The following is a 24506-nucleotide window of genomic DNA, read 5'->3' on the forward strand; positions in this document are numbered from 1 at the left end:
ATAAAGTTAAAAACAAACAAAAAAAATCCTTCTAAATATTTTACTTTCTACATTTATTTTGTAAACTCTATTGTGTTTCCAAAGCACTAAGCATAGCTGCTGCTGCTCCTACATTGGTACTGCAGAGTTTGGCTCCAGAAGACATTCATTTGTGATTGCTAAACTGTGCTCGTTCAGTGTATTTTGTAAAAATGCAAATGAGAGAAAGGAAGTAGGGTTTTTTTTTTAATTAGTTTGCATATTTTACATGTCCATCGTGCAGGTAAATCTGAACGAAATTTCGTGTCCTGGTGGAAAGAGACTTTTCAAGCCTCAGGGCTTTTTTATTAATGAATTTCAAAGTCCCACTGCAAAAAACAGATATGTTAGACTTCTCAAGAAAAGGTCATCAGATTTCTGCACAGTGGAAATTCTTAAGGAACCTAAATGTAGGAGCTGCTACCAGGCTCCCCCCTAAAGCAGTAGTGCATTATAGGTATTTCTAGTCTGGTTTTGATGAGAACATGAACTGCCTGAGGATTATAGAGAGACTCAGTTCCTTAGTTTCCTAGGACTAGAGCAGTAGATTTTTTTGAAGAAAAAAAATATCTGGGCTTTTATTTGTAATATTTGCTGTAACTTGAACAAAAGCTGTCTTTGAAAGGCAACAATTTGCCTGACTTCTGTGATCATAAACACTATTTGTGGTTATATATACATACATATTTATATGTAATGCCCACATCACCAACAAGAAGTCTATTTAAGCATGATACATTTTCTTTGCAAAATCTGTAACCAAACTTTTCATGTAACAGTAAACTTAATTTTTATGAGTAGAACAATGTGTGTGACTTTTATTGATAATTCACAAATAATAGTCTGATTGCCAGAGTTTAAATAAATAAATTGGGCATTAATATTTTTATTTATTTTGAGTTTTAATCCACAAGTGTTTCTTCTTTTTGTGTTAAAGAACAATTTTATACTAAACAGGTATGTTCATAAATGTGATGAAGCAGGTTTTTTTTTCCCAGTCTTTCTTGTAACCTTAACTGTGTAGCTAATGGCTCGTTACATCTCTAAAATCTTGCACTGTGTACTAGTTATGCATACACTTACTGGTATATGCAGTGTGAATGTTTCAGCTTAAACAGGTGCTCCCATCATTTCCATCTGTGTAGTTTATGTATAACTGAGACGTGGGTTCCTCTGCCTTAATTAGTGGCTTGTATCTCTTGTTCACTCGAAATTCTGATGAACTCACAATCTCACCACTGTAATATGTGTGACTATGAAATAAAGGAACCCTTAAACTTCGTTGCTCTATTTTCTTTTTTCGCTTTTCCTGCTATGTAATCTGAACAGTTCCTGCTATGTAATCAGAACGAATGCGCACAAGGTGTAATGCTTTGCTCCTGATAGCATTTTAAACCGTGTTCTTTAAGTCAAACAAAATAAAATAAAATTCCAACAGCTATGTATAGAAAGAGACTGGCATGGCAGGATGGCTTTAGGGATGGTAGTGAGGCTCTTGTTGTACCCACAGCGAGTCTTGTCTTATTGAAGCTCTGGCCAGGCTTGTATCTGGAGGTGTACTTATGTCTGTCCTGAAGACGGCTGGTGTTTGTCCTCAGGCACGTATATGTATGTTTACAGGATGAGGCTCTAACTGTGTTTGTCTTTTTTTACTTCCTTTCTTGTATACCGATACAGGGATAATGGATTCCTCCTGCTTCTAATTCCTTTTCTTTATCTTATCAATTCTCTTGGATAAAGATTATGTTAAGAAGTAGGATTAATTGTAAAATAGCGCAAGAAACTCCAGTAATTTTTATATAGAAAAATAATCCTAGAATCCAAAAGTTGAGAGAGATTCACCCCTGTTGATGCAGATAGTCTAAGAAATGCAAGCCTTCATTGTTTTTAATAAATATCCTTGAACTTAGCTTGCATATATTTTTATGACTTGAACATATACATATATATATATATACATACATATATATATATATATATATATTCCTCCTAAGGAACTCATTTGAAAATTATTAACAGTAGATAATATTCATAATCAGCAGTTCTCACTACCAAGCTATTTGTTTTTTGATCTCTGTAGCTTTATTTGAATACTTGGTTTTTGTATTTATCTCAGACTTAAGTCTGGGTCTGATGCGGAGATAATTTATACTTTTTTATAAATGTCTGGAAACATAGACCGCAGTCCTGACTTCATCGTTAGCACAGTTTTAGTTTACCTAAATTAACAGTCTGGAACTTCTTTTCTTACTTTTTTTTCCCCTCTGAAGATGGATTTATGCAGAGATCAGTTTACACCTAAACTCTTCTAGGAGTTAGGCTGGTAAATCTCACTTCATTATTTTTTCCAGTTGCATTTAAGCTTTCTGACAAAGGAGAAGGATTTGACGTTCAGTTCCCTGTGTCCGAGGACTTGCTAAACCAAATGGGAAAACAGCTTCTACAGAGCCTCAGTATTGACTTTTTTAGGGCAATGTTTAAGGAAAAGGAGACAAAATTCTTTTTGAATTTCAGCTCTAAAGATCGAATGGCCCAACATTTGAAATTTGTGTACAAATAAAACAAATTAGCATTTTAATCCTTTTGTGGATGTAAATTTATTCAGCAAATTCTGTTGTCTAAATAGCTTTTATGTGTTGAACAACTGTAAATTTGTCATATTATTACTCTAATAACAGGGAGCTTTTGATGTAATATAGTATCTTTTCATTTTAGTGCACGATTCTGGAAATCTTGCAAAATTAATATGCAATGCTAGATATCAAAAATATTCTGTTCTTTTTTTGTAAAATGAACAAAAAATCGTGCCTCTAAATAAATCAAAATGAGGAGTGGATGGCTCAGATTTAAATGAATTATGACATTTAGAAAACCTTCAAATTACTAGCAAGCAGCCATCTTTGTTGAGAACGGGCTAAGATACTGCTATAGAGAATTGACTTCAAACCACAGAATTAAAAAAAAAAAAAAAGGAAAAATAAACCACACTGTTAGTCATGCTGTCTAGTTCTCTGCTTACAAGTATTTACAACAGCACTAAGACTTTTTTGTCTCAAAAGTTGTTAATGAGAAAACTGAGAAGCAAAGATGCATCATGTTTTCTGCACAGTTAAAAGATACTAAAATCTAATGTCGATTAAGTCTGAATAACTTGGCTGGAGTTAAGCTAAGGTATTAAGAGTTGATTTTATTTCACTGCAATGACCGGCTAGCAGAATCAGGCCGATAGCCCGTCTCAGGGCCACTGTACCATCAAATATGATTCAGTCAGTCTGTCATTGCCCTGCTCACCAAGATTTTACTTTGCAAACTGAGTGGCTGAAATGAACCAATGACAGAATAAAACACATCTGTTGAATTATTAGGGTAGATTATTAGTTCATTAGATGTCACTGAGCAGAGCCTACTCTTATGTTTGTCATGGATAAGCAGTTAAAAATTCAGGGTCAGACTCACTAAAGCTCTCTGCTTCCGTGCTGCGCTCCAATAATAGCATCTAGCAAAACCATGGCTGGAGCAGCCCAGGTGGCGCAAATATGAGGAGCATAGTGAATCTTATCTTAAAATATAAATTGTTTGTACTTAAAGATTCGTAACACTGAGGTTTTTTGCAGCTTGTTATCAGCTTCACACAGTAGCAGTATTTTGGTTTTCATATTTGATGTTTGTTTTAAACATAGTAAAGGATCTGTCTGTCTTAGGAAGATAAGCTTGTTTTCTACTCTTAACTAATGAGTACTTCAGGTGTTCACTAATGTAAGTAGTTAAGGGTGGAAAGTATTGCTAGTATATGCTTGATGCTGTTATTCCAAAGGCATTTACTACATATTTCAGCTAACCTTAAAAATAATTCCAGACATGTTAAGGAAAAGCTAAGTTAAATGCACATCAGTAACCTGACTAGAAAATTAAGTATTTCTAGATTAAATGGATATGTAAAGAGAATATAATTTTTAATTTTTTAGTTTGTCCTCTTGTAACCTTAATTTCCATCTAGGATATAATTAAGATTGTTTAGAGCAATATCTTTGAATTTAGGCTTATTATTCATGTAAGCAGTGTGATTAACTTCAGCTCCTAATTGCAACAGGGAAACTAGCAACAGTTGCAGGTGAAGCAGCATAAGAGTTTTGCTTCTTTTTAGATACTTGTGTTGCCAATTAATCATATCAAGGATGACACAAACTGCTAAAGGCAAGATCCAACAAAGAAACCGTCTTTAACTGTTTTCTAACTTGTTTTATTCTACTTCCTATTTATACAGAGCTGCAGGTGATGTTGTTTGTGTAATAATTTATATAGGTAATGGCTCTAACTGGTTTCTAGATAAGTTCGTGCTATTATATACAGAAAATTGGGTGTATGTTGTTTCTTCTCTGCAGCAGTTCAGATGTGACACCAGAGCACTAATGGTGCAAGTCCTATGTTGAGTTCAATAGATTGTGACATACAGAGTTCTTTTTAGGTGTATGTCATAGCTGTGTAGGAGGTGAGGAAATGTTTCTTCACTTCTGCCGTAGTATCAGCAAAGTCTCGCGCAGTGGCTCTAATATGTTGACAGCTTTGTGAATCCTGAGTCCCTCCATTTGGTTATGGAGTTGAATTTTTCTCCCTGTAAGTTTTCTTTCTTTCTTTTCTTTCTTTTTTTTTTTTTTTTTTTTTTTAAGTAACATGAAAATTATTCAGGTTTGGACTGTACTGCTTACTGCCATGGAAACAGAACAGTTCTTTGGGGGACGAACACTGAAATAGCACTTTTTTTTGGTCGTTTATCCCTTATTGAACCTTGAGGGGTTCTGAAACATTTTGATGATGGTTATGAATTAGACCTTAGTCTTTCTGAGTATGTGTGTGTATGGCTGGTTATGTTTATTCTCTCCTTATAGAGAGGCACCAGGTCAGTGTTTTTTAAACAATTGTGAGGCAGATGATCATTGAGCTAACTTTGAATATGGTCAGTTTGACTATTTATTTACTTGTATCTAAGCTTCTATTCTGATAGGAAGATGAGATGATTGAATAGATTATGTTTATGTAATTCAACCTCTATATTTGGAGTAAGATAGAAATTTTGCTATTTTCATTCCTACAGAGGGAGGGTAAATATGAATTTCTTCATCTTTGAAAGCCCTTTGCTACCAACTTATTTTGACTTTGCTAGCAACAGGATACAGATGTAGCATATATATGGGTGTAACAACCTTAGATATTACAGTTCCTTTGTATTTTTAGGTGACTGGTGAGGCAAGGATGCAGAGCACACTGGAACTTGCCTAAAAACTTCTCCTTGGAAATCAGAGTACTAGTAATACCAACATATTAAACAAAGCTGTTCAGAAAATAGCTTTTCTGTCAAATACCAAAACAAACTGACATTTAGGTTTGTGGGTTTTTTCACTGCAAGGTCTGCTGTTTTCTATTTTGTCAGAATAGCATTTCCAGTCAAAACCTGTTTTGACATACACATGATGACTGGGCTGTACTATATAGCAATATTGGTTAGCTACCTCATTATCTAAAAAAATAGCTAGCTATACTTATTTTGTGCCATCTACAACAGTTATACAAGACTTATTTTAAAAGTACTCTAAACCAGAAGTAGCTGGCATTTAACTTTTATTTGTTTAGCTCTCTGATGCCTGTTATCTACTGTGATCCTTCAATTTCATATATTAAAACATGACCAAAGGGAGCAATGGCTTGTTTGGGACATGCTATCAAACAGCAATGGTGTGATTTCTGTCAGTAGACTGCAGCTGATAGCATAGTCAGGCTTTACTATGAGTGGAGAGACATTTAATGATTAACAAAGTAGAGGTGTTAAAAATGCATCAGAACAATTCTGAGTTTTAAGACTCTCCCCGTACACTTCAGAGTATTTCGTGGGTTCATTCTTGTTACAGCTTTCCACTGCTAAAATAGAGAGGTAGTTGGAATCAGTTTCAGTTCCATAAAGGGAAAGTAAGATGTGGTCAATTGGTTCTAGGGTTATAAGTTTGAAACCTGCTGATGACTGCAGCCAGCTTTTGTACAGATTTTGCTAAACAGAATCAGAGACTTTGGTTCCATTTCCTTAATTTCTATAAATACAAAAGATATACATACCTTTAAAGACTGAAAGACCGAGGTTTTACTTTTGGCATGTGAAGCTGCAGAAGTTTCTCCTCATTCAGAGTTTATCACTGGTACTCACAAGCAAGTACCAAAAAACAAAACAAAACGAAGTTGTAGAACTTTAGAAGCAGCACTGGCAGGAATATCTGCATGAACTGACTTTTGATAAGGAAAAAATGCATTTTGCACTGTGCAAAAAAGTGTATTTCTGTGCATTAACTGTTTATGATGCCCCTCTGGCCTTGCTTAAATTTTTCAGTTTTAGCCATGCATCTTTACCAGTGGAAACTTCAGTGTAGCTAACACTCAGGAATTATGTCCTTGCCCTCTATACCTATACCTGACCGCATTCTACACTACTTCTAAAATGCACTAGTGAGGAATTAACTGGTAGAAATTGTTAATATATGCTTGATATGCTCAGTGCTGCTCTGTTTAGTTTAGTTTAGTCTGACTTAAGCCATTTATGGTGAGCTAAGCAGAATCTTGCACAAAGTAGGGAATGTTGCACTGCCTAAAATTCCCTAATAATTTGTAATAGGTTGCCATCATTTTCTGTAACATCTTTCCTTTTCCAGGCTTTTTTTCTTCTTCTCTGATTCTTTCTTTCCGAACACACCTGTCTGATATTAAAAATATACTATGTTTCATAACTGATCATCATTAGTAGATGTGGGTTCTCTGTGTTAGAACACAAACATCACATATTCCTAGGGAGGGGAAACTGAGGGAAGATGGATAGATGTTGATATAAATTGATAGCATAGTTTAAATTATCAGAGTGATTCAGGAATGGCGGCTGGATTCGGTGATTCAGAGCAGGAAACCTGTGCAAGCTGCACAGTTTGTAGTAAGTGACAGTAAAACCCGTGCGCTGCAGTAAGTATTTTCTGTAAGTCATTTATTTTAAAGGGATATTTTCTATTCTTTGGAGATTTGAAGGGGAAAAGTAGTATCTGTGGGAATATTTGTATTCTTCCATTTGTGTCCTTAATACTAATTTCACAGACTCTGAAAAGAAAGTTATAACAAATGTATCTTTCTCAGTAATCTTGCAGCTATAAGATCCTTTACTTCACAATAAAATAAGAATAGAGATATATGCTCCTGTGATAAAAAGCAGAGGTAATTCTGTCTTTCCAAAGGATAAAAACATCTCTGAAAATGCATGTTATTCTCTACCTTAAAGTTGAATTGAAAATGTGTCTCCCTTTAAGCTCACATTCACTTTAAATTAAACTGCTCTGGCCTATTGCAAATAAATGCTGGAAGGTTTCATTTGAAATGAAGCTGTTTATTAAAAAAAAATCAATGATCATACTATTATTTATTTTGTGAAAAATCAAACTTGATTTAAAATATAATTAAAATCATTATTTCAGTGGAAGTTTTATTGGATGGGTACTAAAATGAGTCATGTTCAGCATCCAGAGAGATTTTGGTAAATAGCATGGGTTTTTTAGTGTGTATTCTTAGAGGAGCTGTGCTATCAAAGATAACCAAATATGCTAAACTTTTAATGTGGAGGAGCAAACATATGAGGTTTAACATCAAGAGTTGTGTTGGCTGGAATGTTCTAGTCATCGTTACAAGGAAGCAGAGATAAATATTGTACATAGTTTTGCAAAATGAGTTAAGAGTATGTTTTAACAAATTAGTTTCACTGACCTAAGATTTAATTTTAGCAGCTGGTAAATTTTATAGGGTTTGTATCGCTTTATGTTTTTATGTATTTACAACAGAGTGATGACTGGAGATAAGTAGGCCTTTCATTTGCTGGAAAGGGTGGAAGGGTGCGCACGTGCATGTGTGTTACACTTGAGATTTTCTATTGCTTTTGTAGCGGTGATGCAACCCTACCTTAATGAATAAGAGATCCTTTAGAAGTACGGGGTAGTGTATTTAAGGGGTTGTTCGAGTGACCTTCTGTTGAGATATGCTCAGTTGTGTTTTGTTGTGTTCTTTATGGTTGTAAAATAACTGCTTCATTTTAAAAAGTGAAGCAATCATTTAGAACTGTGTATCATCAGGGAAAAAACACTTTTTAACTAAGTATTTCAGGGTAAGCTAAGTGAAATCGTCGTATGTCTGCAGCAACATGTTTCCAGACAGATGAGCTACAGCTTTACTGCCCTCCTGGTAGGGGCTGTTAGACTGATAATGTGAATTTATCTGAAACTATTTTACTATTCTGTCAGATTTGGCCAAACCTCAAACTTCCATATAAGAGGTTGCAGCTTGGTTTCCTGTTCACTTTGACTCAGACAGAAGACCTTTAACTTAAATCTGCGATGACTGAACTGATCACCAGATCAGTAGTTATCCTTCACAGATAACTCTGATATTATTTTACTCTGGTCTGTTCTCTTTCTTCAGGAAGGCTTTGTTGTTGGGCTCATCCGGAGGTACAGCTGAAGAACTTAAGTCTGAAAAAGTATTTCAAGAAAGGAGGGTTATTTCCTGCTTAATTCTAACCCTGAAGTTTTTTTCGAAGTACTTCGCAGTAGTCAGATAAAAAGTGACTGATAATTGCTGCCAAAGTCAGGACATTACCAGAGAATACAGTGGTGTGAAGTGGTGGCAGCTGCAGGACACCACTGTGGCAGGGCTGGAAGAGCGATCCTCAGTCTTTGTTGATGGGCTGAAAAGAAGCTGAGGATTACTGCAAGTGCAGGAAAAATTGTGTTTCATGGGAAATTTTTGAAAGTTTACTAGAAGCATTTTCTGCTAAACAAAGACATAGCTTTCATCCCATTGAGGTTTGCTTTATCCATTTTTCCACACCTATATGCTAATTTTGGCATAAATTGGACTAGCTGAATACCTGTGACATTATGGTACACTGTGGTAAGTAGCTAGATATTTCTGCAGTCTGCATGTTGCTGTCAAAAGATCTCACGAGCTTGTTTCTTCTAGGGACAGCATAAGAAAGATATCAAGCAGGATCAGAAAAAGAGTTACTCATCTGGAATGCTACATATGAATCACTAAAAGCAGATGCAGATGTGCAGACGTGACAATAAAAACAGAGGTTCCCTCTAGGTGTACCTTCTCATGAAAAGTCTTAGACCTGCTTACAGGGTGTGAAGACTGATATTAAAATGCTTTGTGACTTTCAAAGAAGGTAATTCCACTGAGAAATTATTTGCTCTTGACTACATGTATCCAGTAGCTAGCATGAATTGGTGAAAGTATAAATTTAAAGTAGATTATTTTTGCTGTAATTGTTTCAAAACTGGTTACAAGACATTTCTTGTTTGTTTCCCAGTTGCCTTTATCACTAGATATTAAAGCACTGGCAGAAGTTGTTATGAGGTGTCACCTTGCTACACACATAGGAGGCTGACTTTTCTAATAGGCAATGGGTATTTTTGCTGTCATCTGTTTGTTTTATTCGCAGTGGCAAGCTGTTTCTGCTTCTTCTCACTTTAAATTCTTTCAGCAAAATCCTTAACCTATGGAAGTAATATTGTCTTGTTCAGAAAAATATACTCAATTTAATGTAAAGTTCAGGGTAGTAATGGGTCTCTGACATGCTTGTAAACAGTGGTTTCTGTCTATCCAGTTGCTATCTAATTGTGTCTTTTCCAGTCAGAGCAAATCCTTTCGTTTAGGTAGGACCACCTAGATCTTGGGCTAGGACAAAGAAAATCTCATTCCTGTTGCCACTTTGGACAAACCATCCCTCTTTCTGCATCCTTTGCTATGTGTGAGGGCAGTGTTTAGGCTTTTCCTGGAAATCTGCTTGAGGCCCGGGTATTTTGACTGTAACTCTGCAATGTCAGGCATGTTCTTGTCCTGGTTTTCCCCCAGGTGTACTGGAAACAACCAACCTTTATTTCAGGCCCAAATAATAATTTCCGTGAATAATTGCAAGGCCTTTTGTTACAAAAAAAAAAAAAAAAAAAAAAAAAAAAAAAGTAAGCTAAAAAAACAAAGGCTGCTTGTTTTTTGTTTGTTTGTTTTTTGTCAGAAATCAAAAGCTGATTTTAAGTTTTCTTTGTGTCAGAATTGGATTTCCAGAGATTTCAGGGTGCAGCAATGGAAATTCCCTAGAGGACGATGCTCTTTCTGAGTGCACGTCGCTTTCTCCGAGAGGAGGGTGTAAATTTTGCTCTAACAAGAATTTGAATTTGGTAGTAGTATTCTGCTTCCTAAATACCCCTGTGTTTCAGAATAGGGCATACTTTATGATGAGTTCTTAGGTTTTAGGTCCTTTTATGTATATCAGAACTGTTCCGGTAAGTGAAACTAGACACCAAGCGGAATTGATCCCCTTTGGTCAAGTGGAAAGGATTTTTGTGCCTTCTCATGTTAGGTGGAATGTTCTGTAGCACTGGGCAATTTTTAAGGATGTTTTTCTTTGCAACCTTGTTGCACACTGAAATGCAGAACTCATAACAACAGAAGCGTCCTCAAAGACCATAGAGCTCAGTGAAGGGAGAAGGGAGGGAATCTAGAAGCAATTGTGGGGGGAAAAGGAAGATACTGGAATCAATTCTGGAGTAAACCTTTTATTTTCAGATAGATATTTTCCAGTTTTTGTTATTTTCCCAGACTTAAATAACTTTTTATTTCAAATTGTCAACCAAGTTAATTTTAAAATAATACAATTTCACTTTACACTGAAATAAAATATCTATTCTTTGGCCGAATTAAGCATGTAGTTTGCCATGAAATGAAGGGTTACAAACTCTGTGACTTACAGATGATTTGTTTGTGTTTTGGGGCGACCCAGTGTTTTGTCCACATTGAAATTGCCAGTGATACAGCATCGCTCACTTAAGCCCATTAGAGGAGAATGGAAAATGTTTTAATTCATTTTTTTTCTTTTTATTTCAAGGGTTTGCTTTTTATCTCAGTAAAAATTTATGATTTTGTTGCTCTTGGCTTTAGAAACAAAGGCCAGCCCTTGTGCCTCAGGTAGCTGCTGGTGCTTTGAAGACTCAGATACACATCCTTTCTCTGTTGCCAGTGTCTGCGGTTACACTGTTACTTGCTTTAATTTGCCTCATCTCGCTTTAGATTCCTTTCCTAGGCTCCTGGCATAGTTTATGACCTTTTTGAAAGCAAGTCAGCGCACTCGTCTCAGAAACCTGAAGCCATTTGTGTCAGTTCTTATCCGTGAGATGAGCTGATATCAGGTCTCTACTTTGTTGTTGCAACACCACCTTCAAAAAGTCAATAAAAAACTCTGTGATGCTTTGATAACACAGTGGCAAAGGCCCTGTAGCTACCTTAGATAGGGACTGGACCAATATGTTCAGAATTTTTATTGAAACCAAAGTCACGGCTCAGCTGCTTTCCAATGTTTTGCACTTCCTTTGCTGTGTTGCTGTATTCCCCAGGAATTGCTAAAGTGATACTCCGATTATAAAGTGACAGATTTCTGGCTTGTCCACAAACCATGCGCCAATAAAACCTGCTGTAAGTTTTGTATCGCTCTGCAGCTGCAGTATGAATGGAGGTGGCGACTGGAGGAAGAAGGGAGGGTGTTTGCTGCACCGGACCGGTTCTTGCCGTCGTGTCCGTGGGAGCACGAACAGCGGATCAGTCAGAGGAAGGAGAGCTTTTAACTTCTCTTTCCACTTTCCTCCTCTTCCTTCTTTGGTTCAAACTCCAAATGCACACTTCGCATACAGCTAAAAATAATGTCTTAAAGAAATCAAGTGTAGCCTACTGGACAGAGCCACTGATGTGGATTTCAATGAAGAACTTGATAAAGTATAATCAAGGCCCCTCCTATCTGAGTGTAGAATAGGGAATTTGGCTTGTATGTCAAATCTGCACAAGATTAATGTCAGAGATTTCTGCTATGTTTTAGTATAGAAATGGAAAGCTATATCAAAGGCCCCTGAAAAAATAAACAAAGACTTCGTATGTAATATAAGTTTTATTGCAAGCGGAATAGATTCTTTTTGGACAGTTTTATAAATTAGTCATGGCTTTTCTAGTCCTTTTTTCTGGCTGCGCTTTGGAGCTGCAGAAGTTTTGATTTATATCATACTGGCAAGTTAGTGCTGTGTGTTTTGTGGTGTTACGTTATATTGATTATAAGGTACATGTAAATATTGCACTGGAGATGTGCTATAACGCTAAACCACATAATAGGTCATCTGTAATAAGAAGCGCTCGCAACATCTGTGGTTGAGGTATGGTGGAATAACCCTCAGAGGGTGCCTCAAACAGCCCGAGCAGGAGCACGCGAGCCTGAGGAGGTGAAGACAGGGCAGGCGGCGTTTCTGTACGCTGTGCCGAGTCAGCGCAGGGGTTTGAAGTTAGCATGTTAGTGCGCTGGTGAGAGCGCAGCCGCGAGGGCATCAGCCGAGTTCGGCGCCGCGCTTCGGGCTCGGAGCTACGTCCCCCCCGTTCGGAAGCTGGGATGCCGGATCACGAAGCTAAAGAAAGCAGAGGGGAATACTCAGTCAGACACTGTCATCTGGATGTTATTACTGTATAGAAATTGCACCAGTGATTATAGCTGCTCAGCGATATCCACTGATATCCTACAGTCTCTGGAATATCACTTAGACACTAACAAAAATTGCTGTAGAAATCCTGGGGATGATTTCCCAGCTTTTCAATCTCTCTTATTTTAGCTTCAAATAACATTTAGTTTCTCAGTGTAATAAATATGCAGGAAGCATAAGAGATTTAAAGTGGTTTTAATATTAATATTCAGAAGGAGTGTAATTTCTTCTTTAGAAGCATACCTGCTTGCTCCTTTGAGTAGTGTCTCATAGTAGAGTCCCAGTCTTTATCAGCACAGTGAGATGCACCTGCAGTCTCTTTCTGTTTTAAACATGCTAACTGAGTGTGTATACTCTGTAAAAATGTTCAGGACAAGCTTCTAAGTAAAAAGGGTGGAATGGAAATGCCAGTAAGGGACAAGTGAGCAAGTCAATAGCTGATTGTAGAGGATGCTGATCAAACCAGTTTAAAATCAGTTGTGCCCACACAGCTGCATTTTTATAAGATAGGTGGGTCTCCTATGGACTGAGACCGCAAGTCTAGTCCAGACAGAATGGTTTGATGATGCTGAAGTTGATTCCTAGAGAGGAAAGGCTTGCCCAAAACTTGGGGACTTCAGAGGGTGAGCAGGGCTAACCAATTCGTGGATGTACTGGGTGAATGTAACTTGCATAGCTGGTATTTGTGCTTGTTAATAGGTTCTTCTGTGTGTGAATCACTAAATGCATTTTTGATCTTTCCCTTCAAACAAGGGAAGTCTAGAACTGCCTATTTCATGATTTCTAGTTCAGATCCACACCTGGTCAGAAGAATCTCACTTTCTGCGTCTTTGGAAAATACCCACTGCAAGTTCTGGAATTTGCCTCAATTAGTATCTTCACAGATGTAATTGAGCTTCTACTATTAGTTGTGAGAGAATACCATATTTAATAGAGAATGATTCTGGTGTAAGCAGTTTTGGCCAAGTAAACAGTGAAGGGAGGAGCCGTCATTGTGGAAGTATTGTGGCTCAGCAGAGATGAAGAATACGTGGGGTTTTTTTTGTTGTTGTTGTTTGTTTTTGCAGTTTTGTATTACTCGTCTCAGGAGAAAATGTACATTCAGAATTGCCATGGGCTTTCACGCTGACTCACTGCTCTGCAAAGTCCACGTGAATGCTGATGAAGTTTCTGGTAGCTTTGACATGTGCTGATACGGTTCTATGTATACAACTAGAAATTAAAGACTGTATTGTATTTCCTGGTAGCTACAAGTTGGATTTTTTTTTTTTTTTTTTTTTTTTTTTTTTTTTTGATGGCATGGTCAGCACACAGAGAATCAGAGTGTTTCCATAAATTTCTGGTGGAGGATATATGTGATTGAAGGCATATTTGTTTAAGTTCACAAGGTAGTTTTTTCATAATTTAGTAAGTTTAAGATGTAGTTTGGGACCACACAGAATGGCTGTCTTACATCCTTCTGACTGCTCTGCATAGTTGGAGATGGCATAGCTGGGAGGAGATGCCAAAAAGCAGAGTAATGCAGGTAGGAAGTGAAAGACAAGATGTGAGAAACAGAGCAGATATTTGGGAGACTTAAAAAGTACAGGAGGTGGATGTATAGACAGTTCTCTGAGCTGCTAAAGAAGAATTATTTCTTAAGACCTAGAAGGTGCTAGCCTAGAGGCAATGCTAGCTGAAAAAAAACAGGCCATGAGGTCACTGCAAAAATACAGTAGACAGGATATTGGTTTTAAAACTCTCATTTCTTTTCTGTTTCACTTTCAGATTATCTACTTAAAAGCTATTTGTTTGTGTTCTAATAAAAATCAGCCTTAGAGATTTATAGCCCCCCCCCCCCTTTTTTGAGGCAGATCTGCATCAAAACATAGCAATTTTCCCCTTATACAGATTCTCTTGCTAAAGTCTTGAAGCAAGAGTTGCTCCAGGGAAACAGGGCAGCGATGGTTCTGCTGAGGTGCCTGGAGAAGGAACTGCTGAGTGATCAGCTGTAGCAGTTTTCTGTGCTCTCTCCTTCGTCACCAGTCTCAAAACTTACCAACTTCCTTAAGGCCCAGATCCTGGGATCATGCAACTTCACAAGAGCTTGTTTTCTGCATGTTCCTGGTTAATATTCCTAGTACTCCTAGCAGAAGTAGGAGAGGAGATGAAAAAAACGCTTGAAGTCATGGCCCAAAATAACCTTAAACTCAGAAAATAACCAGGAAGTACCTCCAGTAAAGAGGCGCTACTTTGCAATACTGATAACTGAAGAAATCAAGTCCCATTAAAAGTAAACACAAATGTTGTCACTGAGTTCTCTTTTTTCCAAGAAATCAACCTACAAGATCTGTTAGTATTGGCAGACAGGCTATACCTTCTTTAGTGAAGGTGAAGCATCCATCTAAAGGAAGGGTAACTCTTTTTTTATTATTATTCAGAATATGTTTCTTGATGATGATAATTAGTTATTTAAGAGTTTCCAGTATTTCTTTTTAAAATTAAACTTACACAAGAAATGATGTCATCGCAGCTTCCAAAGTACCTGATGCTTTCAATTTTCTTGACCACTGTTTCGTAATTGTAATTCTGAATTAGAAATGGAATAGACTATGTTCTTAAAGTGCAGGGGATTATTTTCTCACTGGCTGAAGATCAGTTTTCAAAGCTGCTTCTCTTAAGACTTCCTATTGTGTTTAATACCCCAGATTATGAAGTCTTGCAGTTTGTATGAGGTCTTGCATTTTGTATGTTGAGCATGATTCTTGTCCCTTCCTTAACGGGAAGATGTCAGGGAAAGCTTGATCTGGAGAGGTTAAAAAAAAAAAAAAAAAAAAAAAAAAAGGAAAAGGGGGGAGGGGAATTTATTTCTTCCTTTTCTGTCCCTCTGTTTTTCTGAATCCTCGCAAATACACAACTGCATGAGCGTATCGTAGAACAAAGTATAGGAAAATGTCTACTACTCTTAATAAGACACTTTCTATAACTCATGACATTCATTGCTGTATCATCTGCAACCCCTCCTCGCCCCTGAGCCCCTCCCCCCCCCAAAAAAAACCACAAAACAGTAGATTCTTGATTCTGTCTTTTTTGGTGATACTGCCTTGCTTTGCTTTCTCTTGCTTTTAGAGATTTCAGAGATGAAACTGAAAATAGCAAGCCTTTGTGAAAGGGCAAAGGAATGTTATAAAATTATTAAATAATTATGAATGATATTATGTTTAATGATATAAAAATATTTCTTAAAAGCTTCCATGTGAATTAATGCTAGTGCATTCATGCTTCCTGCACAAGTAAATATTTTTTCTAAAAAAAATAAGGCATTTTATTCATAGACTGTGCTTTGCACTGTTAGTGCAGGACATGTAAAATCCTGCTTTATATAGAAACAATAGTTAGTTCCTAACCAATAGCAAATCTGGAAAGACATTTATTTCCCATTCATAACTAATAATCTTATCCATTCATCCTGACCACACATCTTTGGAGTCCTATTTGTAGTCTTCAGAAATATTACTGGTTCATTAAGAGGACTGAAATGCAATTTGCATTTAACCATTTTCCTTTTAACTGTTTAATTTAACAGTTATGCCTTTCAAATAGATCAGTTTAGACAATATTGGTTGTTTCATAGTGAGGATGTATATGAAAGCATAATGATTAAATAAGAAAATGGAAAAATATATACATGCTCAGCTAAGGAAAAATTTGACTTCTCTTATTCTAAAATTCTGAAGTTATTTTACTGATCCATATTTTTCATAGTAAATGCTTTCTGTCAAGTATAAAGAAACCAACTAGGCCATGTGGAATTTTGTATATTACTTAAAGTTAAAGTACATTTTAATTCATCAGTTTTCTTGGTACTCCTTTGGTTTAGTTTTCATGATTTTTCTAAAAGTATTTAACAGGTTTATTTGTCCTTGTTCACAATTTAATCCTTTTTTATCAGCAGTTTACATTTATACTCTAAGTTGTTACTTCTGATGATAAGGAACAAATAATAAACTACCATTCTATTAAAAAAGATGCACTAGTGGTTCTGTTGGCTTTCTGATTTATGCATTTAAATCTGCACTAATCTCCACTGAATCTATGAAACTAGAAAAACCTTTTATATTGGTCTGCTACCCAAAAAACCCTGAGTCTATTTGCTCTACAATGACTGTGACATATATTGCAATTCCTAGTTGTCACTTTGAAACTAGATAAAAATCTCCTTTATGCCAGTTCATTGACAGTGCAATTTATCTGTTTGCCTACGCTACTTATAACAGTCAGTAGAAATAAGTACAAATTTTCTTGAAAGTAATGCAAATGGTTACTTCCAATATTTTGTGTAATTGACATTAGCAAGAAATAAAAGTAAATGTAATACCCTTTGTTCTTGAAGTGTTTCAGCACATTTCAGAGTGAAATTGTTGCGTATCTAAACAGAGGGAATATACTACTACTTTTTGTATGATTTTATCTATTCTGGCAAGGAGTAAATGAAATTAATAAGAAGTTAAGGACCCCTGCCACTCTGGATTATTGAAAAAGCTTCCTGTATGTAACAGAAGAAAATGAGTGTGATTCAGATCTTTGCACTGCAAATTATCCTGCTATCCTCTTTCCAGTGAGCATTGCCATGATGCTCTGGAATACTTTTTAATTAGTTTTTCAGATGCTTTCCAAATTAAATTGTATGTCAGCTTGTAAAAAGTTTTTAATATATTTTTCTTTAAAAAATGTATTAGACTTCAATTTTCTGGGGAGTATTATGAGGTTTAGAAAATGTTAATATTTAAAATCAGAAAGTACTCATATGTAGGTGCCCACATTGTATTATTTCCTATTAACCCACATGAGAAAGTAAATACCGCATGATCACAAAATTTGAGATGTTGACCGGCCAGGCTAATAGGACAGTCACAGTAATGAAGAAGTTAAGAGGCTATAAGGCTTTTGAATGCAATGGCTATATTGTAAGAACAATTGAAGAGATCAACATTCAAAATACAGGAGCATTTTGGATTTAGATGCACATTGAGAATTTTATCAGCTTTAAGTGAAGTACAAAGTTCTGCATTTGAATTTCCCTTTGACTACATACTTGTTTTAGGAAACTTGCTTTCGTGACTGTGTAATCGCCGAAAGCATCAGAGGATCTTGGCTATATTTTTGTACTGGGATAATGATGCAATGCTTGTGGGTTTGCCTCAAAAACAGACAAAAGAGTATGGTATAATTCTTTGCACTGGCTGTACCTCTTAAGTACTGCTGGAAGTAAGACCTGAACAGCACGCTTGAGAAGAAGCAAACTTTTGAAAGCTGGGAAAGGAGATGGAGCAGGAACTAGAAATACTTTACATTAAGAATCAAAGAAAAGAGAAATGCATTTTGCGTAGGATTTGATCCCTTCTTCTGGAGCCGCTTTACCTAGTGGTAAAAGGTTCCGGAATACTGAATAATACTGACAAATATTATGAATAGTAAATGGTTGAAGTTATGAATCCTATCATTAATGCACTTCTATGTAGAAGGCAATGAAGGGCTAGAGACTGACTTAAGCTGTGTTCTAATGGATAGGCTCTAATCCCTCCCTTGGTGGACATCTAATTTTCACACAAAGTAGAATGGCTCCGTCAGGAAAGACTGCAGTTCTAGTCCGAAAGTCTAAATAACTGTGTTGTCAAGGTACTATTCTGTGAGAAGTCAGAAAAGCAGAAGAACTGGGCTTTTACACATCCCAAGCCAGTGACTTAAGAACGAGGTGATAGGTAGGTCCAGAGTGGGTACAACATGTCTGTGTTTTGGGTGGGTGTTCTGGTGTTTTGCTTCACAGTTTCACAAGAAATCTGTGGGGTGGGAGGGGTGGGAAGTACTGTTTGTTTTTATCCTAATACCAATCAGGAATGTTTCTGATATAAGTAAAATTTAATTGAGAAGGAAGAAAGTTTTTACAAGTATTGATCATAACGTCACAGAGCAAGAAATGACAGCCAGCTCATTGTGACTACTGAAGTATCAGAAAACTTTAAAAAGATGTCTGATTTATTCTGGACAAGTAGGAATGATGTTTTTAATACTGAAATATTGAAAGGTAAATCCTACAGAAGGTAAATGCAAGAATAAAATGCAAGTAAAAGGTGACAGACCCAGAACTTCCAGTTGTTAACATGAATTTGATGCTATTCTCTATGGGGAGAGCGTACCTCTAAATATTATCTTCCCTTGGGTGAAAAGAGGAGATGCTAAAGCCATTCTATTTGTAAACTGAAAATACATTGAATTTAAAACACAAAGTGGCAAAGATTTTTCTAAAGCAAAAGCTACACTCAACCTGTCAAGGCTTAATGTCAAAACAGTTTTTGTAGCCTCTGTTACAGGGAGAAGCAAAGACATCTTAATTAAAGTCTATCTTTGTTGAGGACACACGGAAAGCTCCTGAGAGTGTGCATGCTAACTATAATCATACATGCTGCCATTGTCGCTGACAAGGAAAAAGAGCAATAAAGAGGGGCTGCCAGTGACTGCTGTCACACAGGTTGCTGTGGAAGAGAGAGATTTGAGAAGGTGTTGATTTATTCAGGAGAGTGTTGTTGAGCTTTTAGAGACAATCTCTAATAATTACAAGACAGAATATTTTTTTTCCACACAAGGTCATTGCTATATTGTCACACTGAACTCCTCAAAATCAAGGCCCAAAATGAGATAATTAAAATCACTAGCAAATGTGCAACGGTCTTTTGATTTTGACCTGTGTTGAAGGTTTTTTTTTTCTGAAGTCTAGATGTTTAGAATTAAATAGAAACTAATACTTTCAGATAAGCAGATATCTGACTGTAGGGAATAGGACATCAAGAGAAGAAGTAGCATAAAATCTACAATAAAACAGTGAGAACTGGGAATTCTTTGGTTAAAGTCATCTACCCTCATCCTGTTCACTTGTATTTTATTATTTGGTTATATTCTCTTGCCATTGCCTTTCTCTTTTATATGCATTTATTTTGGTGGGAAGAAAAAGGCATGTATAGGATGTGTAGGATAAGTGTAGGTGTTGGTCTGTCTGTATCACTATGAGGGGAGTTACAAGCATAACATATCCAGTGCACCTGCAGACAGACAGCAGCAGCCTTTTGTTGGTATTTCTGGGCATCACTGTTAGCTCGTTGTTTCTGAAGGACAAGGGGAAAAAAAAAGTTTGGTCAAGGATTTGAGAAACGTGTTTGGAAACCTTCTGAAGCTACGACTGTTTCTACAGTATTCCAAAGAAACTATTGGTAGACAAACTCTTCAGAGACTGTAATTGCTGTTCAGTAACCAAAAGACTATAAAAATGAATTTCTCTTAACCGCTTGCTGCCACAGTGTCTCAGGAAGGACCTGAAAGGAACGTTTATCTTTCTTCAAGGATACAGAGAAATTCTTTGCCTGACGTCTCAGATGTTTACACAAGGTAAACATCTTCTTTAAGATGTTTATCTTGAGTCTGCGTGGAGTAGTCTTTTTGATTGCTGCTTACTTTGAGCTGTGCTGAGATTAACAAATTGTTTTATATGACTTCATCACTAACTTTGGGCTGCCTTTTGCCTAAGATAAAAGCATCTCACTGTCAAATTCCCACAGTTTTTTGAGCACTATTTAGCTAAAACAATCAGTTCATCTTCTATTTTGATCTGTAGATCTGAAGTGCTGTGATATATATTGACTAAATACTGCCATCTAGAAACCAGTAAAAAAATCTGTGATTAAATTTTCTGTCAAGAATAAAAATTTTAATCTTCCTAAGGACAGGTAGGATCTTAAGGTAGAAAGGGCATTCTTGGGAAGGTGCGGGGAAAGTGTTCTAATAATCCGTATGACAACTGAAACCATTAAAACTCTATACAAATGAGCTAAAACGCACAACTAAGATCCTCCGTTATTATGGTAGGATATTTCACTCTATTTGAACTTGAGTGAACAAATAAATGGGGTTTCAGACCTTATCCCATCTTATGTAGTCTGAAATTCTGTCTGAATTGCGTACCTGTCCAGCACACAATTTTCGTTCAAATATATTTTTGGATAGCAGGTAAAGCAGAGTTAAATAATACTTCTGGCAAAAACAAAGATAAATGGTTGTATGATTCCTTGTTAAAAATATTAGAAGGTAGATTTTATTTTGAATTTAAAAAAATAAGTAAAATAGGATGATGCTAAAGAACAACTGTGAAAGGCACTTCTAAATTTCACATTGCTCCCTTTGAACAATGCGTAGGCATAAACAGCTAGTGATAATGAGCTGACTGTAGTTTCTTTCTTATGAGTTACTTCCTTGAAGCTGGAAGCTGATTTTGTTCATGTTTGTGTGTAGAAAGAGTTTTTCAAAATAGTGATGTCTTTACTGTAAATGTTTGTTAAAGCTATAATTTTAATAAAATTGCCTTAATTATTTTCTTTAGTCTTTTAAGATGCAATTTTAATATGTATAAAGCAACTACTTTTAAAACTATCAGTTTGGAAATGTATATTGAAAGCATGCATTATTAATAGGAAAAGCACCTGTGTGAAAGGAACTCACTTTTTCATTTCTAAATAATGGTTAAATAATGATTGAGATAGTACATGCAAAGAAAATAGTTTATGCTATTTATACATTTTAAAAGAGTTTCTCTGAATACAAGAGATTATATAAAAACAGAGAAACTTTTTCTAATGTAAAAACTCCTGGAGGGCAAAATTTGTAGTGGGCAGGGAAAAAAAGAGAAAAAAAGAAAAAATTGTAATTTGCTTATGTGTTAATCATCAAGTATTTATACTAGTAATTTCCATGCTTTAAAGACTTTACAATGTTAATATTTATGGTAACAATTTCTGTGATATTTGTCGTTTATTTTGTTCATCTTAAATTTTTAATTTAAATTGGTATATTGGTTTAATATGACTTTGTAATACAAACTGACAATTTCTTTTGGAATATAATGGATACTCAAGAAAAAATTATCATTTTCATGATCATTTCATAGAACTGAGTCCTTACAGAAAACTTTTAAATATTCTGCATAGAGGCAGTTTTGTTTATAAGTCATTATTTTCACCTTCCCTAAGGATATTGTAAGTAACCCAGCATGACTGATTGTGAGAGCAATTATACACAAATTAAAGGAAGGATTTTGTATTCTAGCCACACATTTTCCTGAAAATAATTTAGGTTTTAACAGTTCATTTTTATTGATTATCTATCTAAAAATCTTCATGATTTTAGTTCATTATTATGACGCTAAGCATGATACCACAGATACTTGTTTCCTGCCATGTCCCCACAGTTTGACAGCTTATTATATTGGTTACCTAGAATTGGGCCTAATAGCTGATTTCTAACAACATTATCCAACATACAACAACAACATAAACCAATATCTTGCACAAGTACTGCTGTCAGGCTTTTAAAGAGGTGATGTCCTTTCCCTCAGCACTGAGCCAGTTCTGCAGGAGGTTAATATGTGATTTGGTAAAGCACCATCCTTGAGATGAATCATAAAACTGTTGTTTCTGTAGCCTCTGCTCAATTGTTGGCAATTTTCCGAAATGTACAGTATTAAACGGGGTTGCTTAACTTTTCAGCTACCTAAATTTCCCATTTACTTTTAGCTTACTAAGGTATTTTTCAGTTATTTTTTCTGATTAAGAAGGGCTATGTCCTGCCCTCATCGTGGGCGTTGTTCACTGGGGGATGGAAGAAGGCAGGTGAATGGTATCTGCCTCTTGACTGGTAAAATATTTTGGGAACTCTCCATATGGGACCATTACAAAATATTATAACAGATAAGTTTATCACTTTTGGTAGAAAGTAAAAAGAATAGACATATTCATGCAAGTGTCATTAAAACTTAAGTAAGTTACTAATATATATGAAATATCTGTAGGATTTTTACGTGTTTTGTTAGTTTTTGTAAGGCTCTATATTTGCTGATGTAGTCTAAAGTTTGTTTTAGGGCCTAACCTAGTTTAAATCTTTTAACTATGTACGGTTCTTGGTTTTTTTTTATTTTTTTTTTCTGTTTTACCTCTGTTAATTGTAATGAAGGATGTTCAAGGCAGCAAACAGGACATAAAACTGGAGTAATAATATTCCGCAGAAACATTTCTTTTTTCTTTGCTTCATCTCCATCAGGAACCACCCTGTTTAGTACTACCTTAAGACAGCCATGCTGCTTCAACCGACTTCCTTCTACCGTGAGAGAAATAGGGATAACTCTTGGAAAAAGCTTTGAGGCTAGTGACAAAATATGTTTGTCTTTCAGATCCCCAGCTCAAGGGTATAGTGACCAGGTTATATTGCAGGCAAGGCTACTACTTGCAAATGCACCCCGATGGAACTCTCGATGGAACCAAGGATGACAGCAGTAATTCTAGTAAGTGACTGCTATAGGCGGATGTATTAATCGCAAACACAGATTGACTCGTTCACATATATACGTGCAGACATGATTTTAATGGGTTTTGAGGGGTTTTGAATGTATTTGGTCCAAAAAGAGGAAGACAAAGAAACGTTTCTGTCAATTTTAAATCTAATAACCACCAGCATGTCTCGTGCAGAATGTTGACCTAAATGTATTTTCACTGGAAACGAAGGTAGAACTCCTGGTAGACCTCACTGGTGAGGCATTCGGAGCAAAGTTAAGTATTCTGATAATTTCTTCGTAAGCATTTTATTTAAAAGAGTTTTATTATCTGTAAATAAATAAGTTAAAAAAAAAAAAAAGAAAGACCAAATTATTTGAAAACCTGATAACATAGTCTCTGATTCAGCAAAGCCAAAAAAAAAAAAAAAAAGTCTAACTAAACTGTTTAACTCCTGTTCAAAGCGCCAAAGTATCTTGCTGAATTGGGGCTGAAGAAACTGATCCTACAGTCCCTATACCAGCAAGAGTTCCAATGGTTTTAATAGGATTTCTGCAAGTGTAGGGACTGCTCTACTAGGCAGTTCTGAAAAATATTCCAGGTAAAAATGGTGAAACTCTGAAGGTCAGTGTGGATCACTGCTTTGCTATATTTCATTTTGTGTGATACTGGCACATATTTTCATTCAGTCAACGTGTACATTTGATAACATGAGCTGCAAATGATAATTAAGCTAATCTATTCTTATTCTAGAAACAATGGATTTTTAATTTTCCACTTAGCATAGAAAATTTGTATCTTTTTATTCAGTTATAGTTGGAGATATTTATGTAATATATTTCTATGTGTTCTTAAATTCTATTTTAAGCGTATTGAATATAAAGCATTTATCTACTTACTATGCATATATAAATATGCCTCTAGTTGCCTCAAGGTTGTTGGGATTAGATTGCAGAAACTAAGAGATTTGCGATTTCTGCTTTTTCTGGGATAGGCTCCCATCCCTTTAATGCATGGGTATAATTTTTAACGTATTTGATCAACAGATAGCATGATCCTCCTTTATCTTTCTAATTTGAGAAAATTAATTGATTAATCTATTTTGATGTGTATTTCTACCTCTGCTGGTTTTCCAGGTTCTTTCTTTTCCCTTTCTGTTCCTTTTTTTTGTTTTGTTTTTTTCTGCTTTTCTTTTGCGTGTCCATCTCTCATGCCCATTCCTGTACTGGACCAGATACTGAGACCTTGTACAGATCGGATCATTACTGCTTTTCATACAAGCTTTGACAATATGAGGTCTGAGAAATAACTGTCTTAGAGTGTGTGTGTATATCTTCTCTCTCTTTCTGTATTTCTCTTATTTTCAGCTTCAGTGAGGAGGTGTTTATGGGCAGCAATTTTTGAATGTTTTATATTATTTCTATGTATTTATATTGCAACTCTAAACATAGATTTGGAATCTTTGTGAAGCTATGCAATAATACGTTACTTTCCTCTTTTCACTGTTAACAACTTCAATAATCTTCCTTTCTTTCCTTACTAGGTTATTTTTCCC

The 24506-nt window shown here is 35.9% G+C and overlaps 1 protein-coding gene across 6 annotated transcripts in view; it reads left to right on the forward strand.

Moving 5' to 3' along the window:
- Positions 1–24506, forward strand: part of FGF14 (fibroblast growth factor 14) — a 406789-nt gene that overhangs the window by 273998 nt on the left and 108285 nt on the right. For 3 of the 6 annotated variants that reach the window (XM_062566803.1, XM_062566804.1, XM_062566802.1), the window contains one exon: positions 22852–22962. The exons of the other annotated variants lie outside the window; for them this stretch is intronic. In XM_062566803.1, coding sequence (XP_062422787.1) covers positions 22852–22962 — 111 coding nt within the window. The remainder of the gene's footprint in view (positions 1–22851; positions 22963–24506) is intronic. 6 annotated transcript variants of the gene reach the window in all.

This window comes from Rhea pennata, chromosome 1 (assembly GCF_028389875.1).
Source record: "Rhea pennata isolate bPtePen1 chromosome 1, bPtePen1.pri, whole genome shotgun sequence".
NCBI classification, from domain to species: domain Eukaryota; kingdom Metazoa; phylum Chordata; class Aves; order Rheiformes; family Rheidae; genus Rhea; species Rhea pennata.